The 12,675-nt window shown below is 51.7% G+C and overlaps 1 protein-coding gene across 2 annotated transcripts; it reads right to left on the bottom strand.

Annotated features, from left to right (window-relative positions):
- Positions 1–2: 2 nt before the first annotated feature.
- VWA1 (von Willebrand factor A domain containing 1) lies at positions 3–12,386 on the bottom strand. Of its 2 annotated transcripts, none has more exons than XM_042883229.1 (6): positions 11,742–12,386; positions 6,884–7,447; positions 4,369–4,647; positions 3,589–3,861; positions 2,827–3,096; positions 3–2,231 (listed from the first exon to the last, which is right to left on the bottom strand). In XM_042883229.1, exons 1-6 carry the CDS (start codon positions 11,812–11,814, stop codon positions 2,197–2,199), a joined length of 1,494 nt encoding a protein of 497 aa, XP_042739163.1. In that variant the 5' UTR covers positions 11,815–12,386; the 3' UTR covers positions 3–2,196. The 2 variants fall into 2 exon arrangements, with proteins under 2 accessions (XP_042739163.1, XP_042739162.1); XM_042883228.1 differs by having other exon boundaries at positions 3–2,237; positions 11,742–12,383.
- Positions 12,387–12,675: the final 289 nt, after the last annotated feature.

Here is a 12,675-nt window from a genome sequence, read left to right as displayed (position 1 = left end):
CAGTAGCTCTTGTATTTTTAATTGACTGTCTTCAAAAGGATGCATTACATCTGGGGGGGAGGTCTTAATGCAGTAGTAAGCTATGCAGGGAGTTGTACTACACAGTCTCTATCCTACAGCAAGAACGAACAAGATACTTTATTGCGTGAGAGATTCCAGAGGCTTTATCTTCCCCTCAGCACAGAGCCTCCATTAAGATTAATCAGTCACACATACACATTCCATAGGAGAACACAAATCATACGGAATCTTCTTATCGAGTTAATGAATGACTCACCTCCCTCCCATCCCTTCCTCCTGTGCGAGGAGCCCAAGGCAAATGTCCCACAAACCCGCACGTGTTGAGTTCCACGCTCAGCACTTCAGGTCAGAGACAAAGTTCCTCTCAGCTCCAGAAGGAATTGTTTGAAGGAGTCCATAAGCAGAGCTGTGGAGGGTTTGTGTGATGGACTGTCAGTGGATGGAGGCTCTCCAAGCACAGCTTTAAGAAAATGAATCTTTCATATGCAGACCAAACAAGCAACATATTTAAAACGAAGCAAGCATTAGTGAGGTGAGGTGTTCCCACTGATGCTGGTTTCAGTTACCAGAGATGTAGTTGTTTTTTATAGCCATAAGTGCCAAACTTTGGAACTGGGCTTTTCATGTGGTTTTGTCACTAGCTGCTAGAATTGTCTTATTTTTCAACTCCCCTTTCTGAAGAGTTGCATAGTGACAGCCAATTCAAGCGTGGAGCCAGAGGGGAAGAACCAGATTTACTCATCTCCTGGAAAAAATAATAGTTCTTAAAATGATCTAAAGCTTAGCACAGGGTAGGAGCCCAGGACAAGGAATCTTAAAAAATATATATTTTTAGAGTGCAAAGGATAGAGCCAGGAATGATAGTGCTGAAGTCTGGTGTCCCCTAATTAGCCATAGGACATGCTAATTAATCTCAATATAGCTGCTGTAGGACACATATCTGACTTGTTGCAACTGATTGCAGGTATGCTGCAGTCATTGGGTGGTCACAATCCAGGCAGGACTGTGCTGTTGTGTTGTTTGAAGGTATGTTGAATGAGAGACCAAAATAACTGCTTTGTATGGTCATGCAGTCTGGCCTTTCTTGACTTGCTGCTGCTCCTCGGGCTCAGCTGAGGGCTGAGAACAGTGTAGCCTGCTGGGGAAGCAAAGTTCCAAGTTTCCGAGTTTTCTGTTCTCTCAGACTGCTATTAAATCCCAAAGCAAATGACCTGGGGGAGCTGAATCCTTCAGAGTCCATCTGGGATCTCTGTGTCACTGCAGCAGATGAATTTAACACCATTACCAGTGTTGATAAAACTCAGGAATTCAGCAGGCAGACATGAGCAAACTTCTCAGAGCGCACCCAGCAACGCTGCCCTGGGCTGGCACTGCTTTCTTGTTTCACTCCTCAGAGTTCACCAACAAAGTTTGCCATAAATCACCCTTCCCCCCCAGGAAAACTAGATTATTCATTTACTGCAAAATGTCTTTTACAACGTGTCTCCATGTCCAGGCCAAAGACCAAATGGGTATAACCTCTTTTCTTCTTTTCAGAAGTCCTAGAGCCTTTGACCAGGTTTCCTCTGTGTACTGTATGTTCTCTGTACTTGTTATTTTTTCTCCTACTGCTTTCACCTTCCATCCCTGAGATGGTATACTTTGGGGATGCCTATTTTGAAACATGTATTAAATACACTGGATGAGTTGAAGGTAAGCTGTTTGTCAGTGTCAGTGGCTGTTGACAGCTTGCAATCTTTCTCTGAGTGCAGTGCCCAGAACAAAAGGCCAGTGCAGTAAACAGCTGCATCCTGAACATGCTCACAGGCTGCAAAAATACAACTGTATCAACATTTAATAAATAGAGTACAGGAAATAAGCAAGCAATAGTGAGGATTCATCAGTTGCCTTTTGTTTGTTGTTTGTCAGGCAGGTTTATACAAGAGAGGGTACAGATTTGGGATCTAGCAGTGGGATTGTCAGCTCCGTCCAGCTGAACCCCATCTTCAAGCTTTGCAAGAACTTGATTGAGGATGGCCCTTAGGCTTTGCAACCAGGACAGCTCAACAGACAGTGCAGGCTGGGAGATGGCCTGTGAGCTTCCTGATTTCCTCTGTAGGTCCCTCCTTTTCATCCAAACCTTTGTTCCAAGCAAGATCTCCTGCTCTGTGGGGGATCAGTTCACGCTCAGGTCTGTCATGCCTTCTGTCTGTGCTTGTACCCTGGGGCTTCTGTAGCTGGGAAGAACACAAAAAGCATGATGTCAGCTTTGTTTACCCGTTCTCCAAATCAGACTGAGTCATAGATCTGCTGACTCTGTGGTCATCATCGCCATCACTCTGGCCTCTTGGCGGGAAGAAGGCTGTGCTTCTGCTCTGTCACACAGCTGCTTCTTATCTCTTATTTCAGCCTATTGAGAATCCCTTTGTGTTTCATTATAGTAAGTGGCTTCTGGGTAGTGCAAGGAGGAAAGCAGATGTCATTGCCTTGGTAGCTGTGTTGAGTAGTTAGCTTGTTTCTCCCTTGTTGAAAGCCAGCTTTCATCAGCCTCCCCCCATCTTCTGTCATCCCAAATCACCACCAAAACACCTGCATGCTTTTCCTCCTGCCTGTAACCATAGTGCCACTAGGAGGAGCATTGCTCTTCAAAAAGAGGAGAAGAAAAGAAGAGCCAAGCTCAGGGCAATGTCCTTGGAGTGGTGGTAGCTGTGATGAAGCCCTGTTGACGAGCTGGCTGATGAGCACAGTATTTCAGCACAGCTCTGCAGGATCTCCAGCACCCACGTCCCCTTCAGGCCCAGGGTCTTCCCTTGTGCCCTGACTCACCTGGCTGCATGTGCACCATGCGGCACAGCCCCTTGCCCGGCTGATCCTTGTACATGGACTTGACACACACTTTATTTGTGGTGCCTGGGGCCATGTCTGTGAGGAGCACGCTGTGGATTTGTGGTGACACACTGATGAGTGATGAAGGGCCGGTTTGCCGCCGGCACCTGACTCGGTAACCAAGGACCTTCCCATCTGCAGCATCCCATGAAGCCTTCAGGGTGTTGGAACCCAAGTCTTCAAAGCGAAGGTGCCTCACTTTGGAGCCCTCTAGAGAAAGGAGAAGATCCTTGTAACTGTGGGCCTTTGCGTGAAGCAGTTGTTGTAGCCTCATAGCAGCTCAGCCATATGCAGCCCATAAGAGCAGTCATACAGTGTGCGGCCAATTTGCTTTCAGTCATAAAATTACAGAACCAATTAAGGTTGGAAAAGACCTCTAAGATCTCCGAGCCCAACCCACCCCACCATGCCCACTGACCGTGTCCCTCAGTGCCACGTGTCTATGGTTCTTGAGCACCCCTGGGGACAGTGACTCACCACCATTTCCTAACATCCAATCTGCCCTTCCTGTGGTGCAACTTGAGGCCATTACCTTGAGCCCTAGGCTTTATGCATCTGCAACACCCTGATAGCATATCACGTGTTGCTCACCAGAAGCTGCAGTTCTCCTCCTCTCATCCAACCCCAGGAATCAGACTGTTATCAGGCCTCACCCAAAGGCAGATCTGTGCCCACACCATTCCCTATCAGCACAGTGCTCACCTTCCTGAGTGCATGCTTTGGCTGACAGCGATTTCTCCTTTCCTGAACTGTAGATCGCAGTCACCGTCACCAGATAGGTGGTGTTGGGTGCTAGGTTCTCCACAACAGTGCTGTTGTGGGTGCCATCCACCTCCAGCAGCTGCGCTGAGTCCCCACGAAGTGGCCCATACAGGACCTGGTAGCTAGTCACACTGTCTGGTGTAGGTGCCCAGCTGACCTGGAAGCTGTGCGGCCTGGAGTCTGTGATGACAATCTGAGCTGGACTGATTTCCTCTGAAAGAAGCATGGAAAGATGAGAATGAGCATGCAGTTTATGGCATCAGGATGCTCTCAGAGGAGCACGATGGACCTGGCTTCCAGGAGGTGGAAGGTTTAGAAAGGCTGGCTGTGCTCAAGTGCTGCCCCAATCCCTCCCCTCACAAAGGATGCCCCAGCGGTGCGCACCTCTGCCTGCAGAAGCACATGACCTTCTCTAACTGCATCTACAGCTCCTGCCCTCTCCCAGGAATCTGCTTTCTGCCATATCCAATGATTTTAATGTTGGAAGGGCATCTTCTGGCCCTGTACTAGGCAGTGCACAACTTGTTTCTAGGAGAAGATCTGCCTGCATTGTGTCAGCCAAAAGATGCCTTCCCCTTGCTTTGTTCTGGCTTGACTGCAACCGTCTGCCTCCCCCCATCAGACCAGGCAGCATGCAGCACAGACTGCCCTGTCTTCCTCTCTATCTGGGAGGCTCAGCATGGCAGAACTTTCCTTGCATCATGGTTATGCACACTTTACCTGCCAGGGTGGTAACCCTTATTGTCTGGGGAGGGAAGTAGTGGACGTTGGATTCAGGAACGAGTGCCACCTCATATGTAGTTTCTGGAGCAAGATTGCTCAGCGTGAGGCTGGTGTGAGCCCCGGACACCTGCACTGTCCTCTTGGCTGCCAGGTCATCTGTTGGGGCATACTGCAGGGTGTAGTAACCGGTTTCTTGAGAGAGGAGTTGGGGCCACGTCAGACGGAAGCTACTTGATGTGATATCCACCACATGGAGCCGATTTGCTTGGATAACATCTGAGAGAGAGGCAAGAGCAAGAAATCAATGATGGCAGTTGTACACAGGACATGGAATGCCAGAAATGCAGGCCCTTTGGATGGGAGATGTGACCTTTGGGGACACTGGATGACAGCTGAAGTCACTGAGGTGCAGCTGAGCTCCTTGATAACAATTCAGTGAGCCAAAAGTTCACCAGTACAAACCCGAATTCTCAAAGCCATGCACAAAGCTTCAAAAATGACAGGCACCTGGAAACTTTGCTTCTAACTGGTGGCATCTAGAGACAGAAAGAAGCTCTGCTATGCCTGCACCAAGCAAAGGCAGTCTCATTTTTTTTTTTCTCTGAGCTGTTGCTTGGCTGTGGGGTGGGCAGCAGCACTGCTCCCTCCCAGCACCATGGACATGGGACTCTGCAGCCTCCTGTGAGCCCCACGGCTGGAACACAGAGGAGCCAGGAACAGAGGAAAGGTCCTGGTGCCAAAAGCTCTGCCAAAAGCTCAGGGAACAGAAATGAATGAGCTTGGCTGCAGGGCATGGGGATGCTGCAAATAAATTGGGAAGACTGAAGTGATGGGATGCAGCACCCAAGGATGAGCTACGGCACGCCCAAGCACTTCTGCTGCCATACGACAGCTGCTCTGACCATTGAAGAAGGAGATAAATCCAAGAAAGTAGATGCTCATTGATTTCCTTCTCAGTCCCTCCGTGCTGGCAGGGGAATCAATGTGTAACCTCTGGCGCTGGACCAGGCAGTGCCCTCCTGGGAGCACTTGGACACAGCTCAGACACACTTGCCTCCTGCCTGCGGGTGACTCACAGGATGAGGGTGGACACAGAAGCACCATTTCACAGCAGTGAGCTCGTTGGCATCCCGTGAATGCTGGCGAGGTCAAGATTAGACTTGCAGGAGTGCTGCTGCTTTTATGATGTGCACAAGAAATGCAGTCAGGCAGCAGATGAACCCCTTCTGCCCTGGATCCATAATCCATTCTGCAGGAGAGGCAGTGGGGTCTTGGGACAAAGCACCTCTGCTTCATGGCTTTACTTCCGTGCTTTAATGTGGATGGGGCAATATTTCCAATTCTGGAAAAGGAAACATGCTTCTCCATCACCAGAATGGACATTCAAGGTTTGGGATCATTTTCCTGATCACTTGCTCACGGTCAGTGCTACGTGAGGGTGTTGGAGGAAAGGGAACCAAGGCTCATTGCTCTGCAGCACTGATACATTCTCCTTCCATGACACTTTTATACCATGTGGATTCAGGGTGCACTAGAAGCTGAAACAGCTACTTGAAAGGAAACATTTGGGGTCTGCATGGCACCTGTAAGATAGAAGGTCCCATACTCAGATCAGACAGAGAAGAGAACGTGGCCCCTGGGTGTGATTTGCTAATGGCAGTGGCTGAAAATAGGAAGAAACTGCTACACAGAGAGGATTCTGCACTAAGGGGTTACTTGGACACACCACAGACAGCTCTGTCTGACTCACACAGCAGAAACCAAGTGGGGAATTAAAACAGGACTTCCAACAGTGACAAAGCCTCCAGAAAATGAAAGTCTGCAAAGTCCCAGTTGCTTGCTCAGCTTTCCAAACAGATCCAAAGGCTGAGGCTGAACCCCTGCTTTGCGATCATGGATGCATGCTGCAGTGGCACAGAGGACATGCACTGTGCAGCTCAGCATGCAGCGTTCCTGGCGCTGGTTTCCCAGCACTTATCCCTTGTCCCTCATTCTGGCTTTGGCTCTCTCTTTCCTAGGTGCTTTAAAACACTGGGCTGTTAGAAAGCAGCTCTCTGCCTGTTCTTGCTGTCTGTGCAGTCACAGACGTGCCAGCAGCTGCCTTGCCGAGCCCAACAAACTGGGCTGGGAATTTCTTCCAAGGGCTGCACTGGCCAAGCTGCTCTGTAGATCTGGCAGATGCAGAACACGTTACAACAGGGGATTTGTGGAACAAAAACATTCCTGTGCTGAAGTCTTAATTCTGAGAGCAACAACCATCATCGCTAATTGCTCGTGGTAAGAGAGCACTGACTGCCAGCTACTTGTAGGCAGGGGATGGGTGCCAGCACCCTGCCTGAGCCATAAAAGCGTGCAGGCAGAGCTCAGGGGCCAAAGCCTACCCAGGCACACAGCTTTCGTACGTGCAGTGTGTTAACATGCTCCTGTGGAGCAGGAGATCTGTTGGTTTTAGGGGATTTTCAAGCTTGTCCTGCTGCAAGCTCCCTGAGACCGCAGCCCAGCCCCAGCATACCTAGCATAGCATCTCGCAGCTCCTTGGTGATGATGGGGAGGTCATCCACGTCCACAAAGTGCAGGTGCTTCTCAGGAGGCTGGCTGGCAGCAGCAGACAACTCCAGGTAATTCCCCCGCCCTGTGCTGACAATGAAGACTGTCACTCCCATGTCCTTCAGGAGCTGCATGGGCTCAGAGATGTCGTCACTGGAGAACCCATCCGTCACCCAAACCAGAACCTTGGGCACATCTGGCCGGGCACCAGCATCATTGCTGAAGAGCTTCTCCTTGGCAAAGGAGAGCGCTTTGCCTGTGTTGGTGTCACCCATGAGCTGTCGGGTGTCCCGGATGGCTTGCTGCACCGTCCCACGGGACAGGTACCGGTCAAAGGGGAACTCCATGGTGGGGGTCGTGCTGATGTGGATGATGCTGGTCTGGACATCGTTGGGGCCAAAGGTGAAAGGCCGCACGAGGTCCCACATGAATTCCTTGACCTTGGAGAATTCATAGTAGGAGACGCTGCCAGAGCTGTCCAGTAAGAAGAGGATGTCTCCCTCTGAATTGGAAATGGAGGGCTGAGGACCTAACAGGGGAAGAGAGAGGGGTGGTTAGAGAAATGGTGTAGAAATTGGGAAGACTTGGTTTTCTTGGGCCAGATCTCAGAATGCTGATCTCAGAAGCTTGCTGGGGAGAGACTTCAGCAGGCACCCTTTTTATTGCTATTACTTACAGAGAGAGGGCTCCTGGGCTTTGTACTCAGCCCTGCTAGCAGCTGCCTGGGAGCTTCTCATCCCATCACCCTGTGTTTGATGGCTTTGTTTGGACCCTGTGGTGTGGACAGCTGGGCTTTGCTGAACCCTCTGAGGTGCACTGAAGTTAGGGTTTGCCCAAGGCTGTTCACAACTACATACACAACAACAACAAAAAAACTATTGGGAACAAAAACTGGATCCTAAACCCTCTGAGATCCAAAAACCTGCATTGGGTTGGACTCTCCAGGAGCAGGCAGTGGCATTCCCCCTGCCTACAAATGAAATTGTTTTACAGTCCTATTTCAAGTTCAGGATCAGGAGTCAGAGTAGCTCCAAAAGCAAACCCACATGCCCTGGGTCCATCTCTTGCTGCTGAGAAAATGCCTTGGAGCTGTCTCAGTTTGCACTGACACCTCTTGTTAGTCAGCACCAGGCTGTTCCTGGGCACTTTCTTCTCTCAGATGAAGGAGGACATGTTCCTGGTGGTGGGAACATGGATTTGGAATCTTTTTAGCCAACATTCTGCTTTCTGGCAGCTTTTGAGGTGTAAAAAGGGAGGAAAAAAAAACACAGAGCAGCGGTTGGTGCCAGCCTGCTTGGGCTGCTTTGACAGGGAAGGAATGGGGAACGCAGGGTTGCCAAGCAATGTGGGACCTGGGGCACTGATGGGCTCAGTGCAGCACACAATGGCTGAGTGCTGGAGCCGCGTGTGGGAGGCAAACCACAAGGCAACAGACAGCTGAATGGAAAGGCCCCTGCAAAATTAATTGCTTGAAGGAGATGGCTCCTGCAAAGAGCTCTGCCCCTGCAGAAGGCACGCCAAGGCAGGCCCTGAGACAAACGGGAGGAGCAGGGTCACAGAGCCCCTCCTGGGGACTGCTCCCAGATGAAGACACAAATGGCAAACCCAGGGCAGGAGTCAGGGGGTGCCAAGGCATCGTGTATGTGTCCTCAGGGTGGCACCTGGCACGGATCAGATGTGCAATGGTAACTTGAGCGCTCATGGCAAGAACATCAGTGTCCAGGTGTGAAAAACACGCTGCAATGAGCTTCTGTGCTGCTACAGAGAGCAGAGCCACCCAGGGCCAGGCCCTTCACCTCCCTGCTGCATTACGTGCTGGCTGAGAGCACAGAGCCATACCAAACCCATGACGAAACAACTGGAGAAATGGAGAACGATGTTGCTCAGAGGTGACTAAGCCAGAGATGCCAAGAGGAGGCAGGAGCAGCTCACGTCCAGCTCTGCGTGACCCAGCACGACTCAACCCTGTGCAGACACACACACCCAGCAGCTTGGCACTCAGACCTGAGCAGAAAACACAAGCACAGCCTGGCCAGCTTTCTGCTTGCCCACGGCGATGTGCAGCTCCAGCAGCACGTCACACAGCACAGCCAAATCCATCACCTCCAGGTCCTTCGAGCTGCTGCTTCACCAAGGCATGCAACACCGGTTCTGCTGTGAGCTCCTGGCTGCGTGGAGCTGCAGCTTCTTGCTCTCCCCTCTACTGGAAGGGCATAAAGCCACTGACTTGGCTGCCAAGCTGTAGTGAGGGATTTTGGCAACACAGCGGCCTCTTCCCAGCAAAAAATCATCTATTTTAATTTCTCCCCTCTGTTCCCCATTATTTTGAGTGGCGGTGTTTGTTTCCTGAGTGTTGCAACAAGCAGCTGTGAAAGCTTCTGGTGCTGGCAAAGGACATTGCTCCCCCATGGCAAACAAGGTCACGCATGGAGAAACTTGGAGGTTTCCCCTGGGGAGCAGACAGTAAACTCCCGTCCTGCCAAAGTGAATTCCCCAGGGAAACAGGGTGGCAAGCCACATGGACACCTGCTAAGGGAGAAGGATGCTGATGGAGAGCCAAGAGCCAAACCCTTGTAATGGTGCTGCAGTGTGCCCTGCAGCTGTGGGCACAGCGAGGCGGGCGGAACGTCAGCATCCTGCGGACATGGGTTTCACCCATCACTGCTGGGAATAGCTGCGTGGGTTAGGAAGCACTGCAGGAAGGGCTGCAGTTTGACACCACCACGTCCTGCCTGGAGGGCAGAACAAACAGCCCAGCAGCCAATGGTCACCAACAGCAAGTTGTGCTGGTGGGCAGTTTGGTATTTCAGAGCTATCTGAAGGGGTTGTGATCCGTCATAATTCAGTTCCATCACTCAGCCCTGTGTAAGATGGGAATGAAGTCCTCTCTGTGAGACTTTTCTGCTAGAGAGGATTCACAAAAACATCCTCACTGCAGTGATGCTGATTGTGGCTGGGCACACCACCATCCTTCCCTTCAGGCTTTCTGTTCCTTCATCTTTCTTGCTGTTCTTTGTCCTCCATCCAACACAAACATCTCCCCTATGCCAGAGGTGGGGCTTTGGGGATTTGTTACCAGCAAATCCCTGCCTTACGCAAGCAGCTGCTGTTTTCGAACTGTTTTCTCTCTTTACAGCAAAAAAAGGATCGGCTGCTTGGCCAGATGCCAAGCAGAGATTTCTCACTTTTGTGGGGCTCTTGGAGAAGGGGCGTCCACAAAATCTCCTGCGCCATCAGCCCTGAGCACAGCCGGAGCCCAGGGAACAAGTGTTGGCGGCATCCTTTTGTCCCCCTCGGGCTGGTACTTGTCGATAGGCGTGGATCAGTCGTGCAAAGAAGGGTTTAGAAGGGATCAGTTGAGAGCAAAATGTCACCATGGAGTCCCAGCGCTGCTTATTTACACACTTGGCTTTTCCAAGAGGAAAATAGCCAGGCGTGTGCGTCCTGCTCTGAGATGCTGACAGGAGACATCCGCTCCAAGAGCTCCCCTCAGCTGGGACCTGAACACGTGCCATGTGCTTCATTTACGTGGGACTCAGTGCTCCTAGAGCAAAAAGGGTTCCACAGCCAGAAAAGATCGTGTCCTGTCTCGGTTAACTATGCCTTAAATTCCTCATTTGTCTTCCCTTGTGCTATTTGGCCACGCAAAGACAATTTTTCTGCTGAGCTGAGCGTGGAGGGTGAGCAGCATTGTCTGCACCTTTCCTGGGGGCTCACTGTTCAGCCCCACTGGCTGCCCAGCAGCTCCCTGTCTTTGTCCCCTGAAGTTAATGAAGCTGCCTCCGCTCACATCCAGCCAAGACCCCAGGAAGCAGAGTTATGACCACGCATCCTCATGGCTCAATCACTTCCCCTCGCTGCATGGTGATGGCACACCACAATGGCTCCAGACAGGAGCCCTGCCAGGCTGGCTGTTTGCTCAAGGTTGCTTTTGGGAGTGGCCGGAGGTGCCCACATAAAAGTTGCTGGGAAGCAGGCATGCTGCCCACCAGCAGGTTCTCTTCTTCTAGTTTGCAGTTTGCAAGCCTAAAGTAAGCTGTCAGCAGTGCAACAGCGTAACTGCCTCTGGGGCATGGCATGGGCAGGGACAGCCGCACAGTTCCTGAGCCAGCCTGCACCTCCAGACCCTTCTCCACAGCTTGGGTCACCGGTGGGCAAAATCCATTCCCTGTAATGGGATCTGAGCAGTCACTGTCTGCTTTGCCTGCTGGGAGCAGAATTATCCTGTCCAGGCACAATAGAATTTTATGTCCCCTCTCACACTTCTCAGGTTCAAACTCCAGGGAAAACCAGCTGCAGCCAGCAGCAGTCCCAGCGCTGTTCCTTCTTTTACTGAGCACAAGGATCCCCCCCAGTAACCATACCAGCAGTCCCTGCCCAGCTAACCAGAGAGAGACGCTCATCCCCTCCGTGTCCCCCTTCCCGCTGTCGGCTCTGACACCACACCGCAGGCGTTCTCCCCGAGCAGCAGCCAAGAGAAAGCATTGCAAGGAGAAAACGTCAGGACTGAATTATACGAGGTTAGGCAGAGGACAACAGGACAGGTACAGTATCAATCACTGCTTTCACTTCTCTTAACCAGGGTGCCCAGTACACGGGGAGCAGCGACTATCAGGACTCTCCCTCTTACTGCACTAAACTCTGCCAGCTTCTTTTCCAAGGGAGGTAAGTTTTCTTTCTAATATAGCAATTTTAGAAACATTTTCCTTCACTTTGCCCTTACGCCAGCAGAGTAACACCCCAGGGGAACGGCAGAGCTATGGCAGCAGTGTGACTTCAGGTCAGCTCCTGTCCCAGCACGGTGGGGACCCCACAGCACTCACCTTGGCCAGGTGCTTCCTGCCCCGCAGCGAGCTGCAGCCACACACCAAGCACAAGAGCTGCCTCGGCCAGCATAGCAAAGTCCAGTCCTGGGCAAACTACCTTAAATCCAAAAGCTCGGCTCTGTGAAGGCAGTCGAAAGGCTCAGCATCAGTCATATTACGTGCAGGGATCCAGCAGAGCCCAGGGCATCTTGTGAGCTGCTCATGCCTTGAGATCCGACAGTTCTTTCTTTCGCTGCGCCGTGGTACAATCTCTGAGTGCTGGAGGCAATTTTCCTTCCTCTCCACGTCCCCCTTGGCTGGGGATGGGGTGCGCTGCCCTCCCGAGCTCTGCTTGCTGCTGGGGTTTGCTCGCAGGCAGCGGGCGTGCAGCTGGGCTGGGGTGAAAAATCTGTCCCGATAGATGAAACGCCGGCCCTGCGAGACACTGGCAGCAGTCCAGCTATGAGGGGAAAAAAAAAGAGAGAGAGAGAGAGAAGCTCAGTGAAATCCAAAGCTCTCTCTGCTCTGGAATGAACTAGAAGAAGGGAAAACGCGTATAGAGAGGAAAGAAAAAGTCGATGGGCCGGGGAGCGCGCCCTGCTCAGGGAATATTAGCTAATCCTTTGGGAGGAGGCTGTGGAGCACTCCTAAGGTCCTAGCGCTGCCTGCACAGCTCCAGCCCTGCCCCACGCGGGGCTGCTCCTGCACAGCCCTCTGCCCACCTCCCTCTGGCCTCAGCTTCAGGCTGCGAGTCAAAGGGGGCTAAAGATATGCCCATGACTGGATGGAGGGGCCAAAGAGCTTGGCTGAGGGCATGTGCCAAATAAAACTCCACCAGGTTTTCCCCTCTTGGGTACACAGCCTCTCTATATTCCCCCTAGATGGAGGAGTTTCTTGCCAATCAACAAAATCCCTGAGCAAACCCCACTTCCCTCCTCACTTCTGCCCTGCC

The sequence above is a fragment of the Lagopus leucura genome, unplaced genomic scaffold (genome assembly GCF_019238085.1).
Source record: "Lagopus leucura isolate 7727_CA_CO unplaced genomic scaffold, USGS_WTPT01 Super-Scaffold_100037, whole genome shotgun sequence".
Classification (NCBI taxonomy): domain Eukaryota; kingdom Metazoa; phylum Chordata; class Aves; order Galliformes; family Phasianidae; genus Lagopus; species Lagopus leucura.
The sequence above is the reverse complement of the archived record's forward strand: the minus strand, read 5'-3'. Positions and strand labels throughout refer to the sequence as shown.

Coding starts and splice junctions, on each gene's coding strand:
- VWA1 (XM_042883228.1), bottom strand. CDS start 11,814: ATGCTGGCCGAGGCAGCTCTTGTGCTTGGTGTGTGGCTGCAGCTCGCT. Junction 7,448..11,741: donor GCAGGAAGCACCTGGCCAAG/GTGAGTGCTGTG, acceptor TTCCCCTGTTAG/GTCCTCAGCCCTCCATTTCC. Junction 3,862..4,368: donor AAGGGTTACCACCCTGGCAG/GTAAAGTGTGCA, acceptor TGCTTCTTTCAG/AGGAAATCAGTCCAGCTCAG.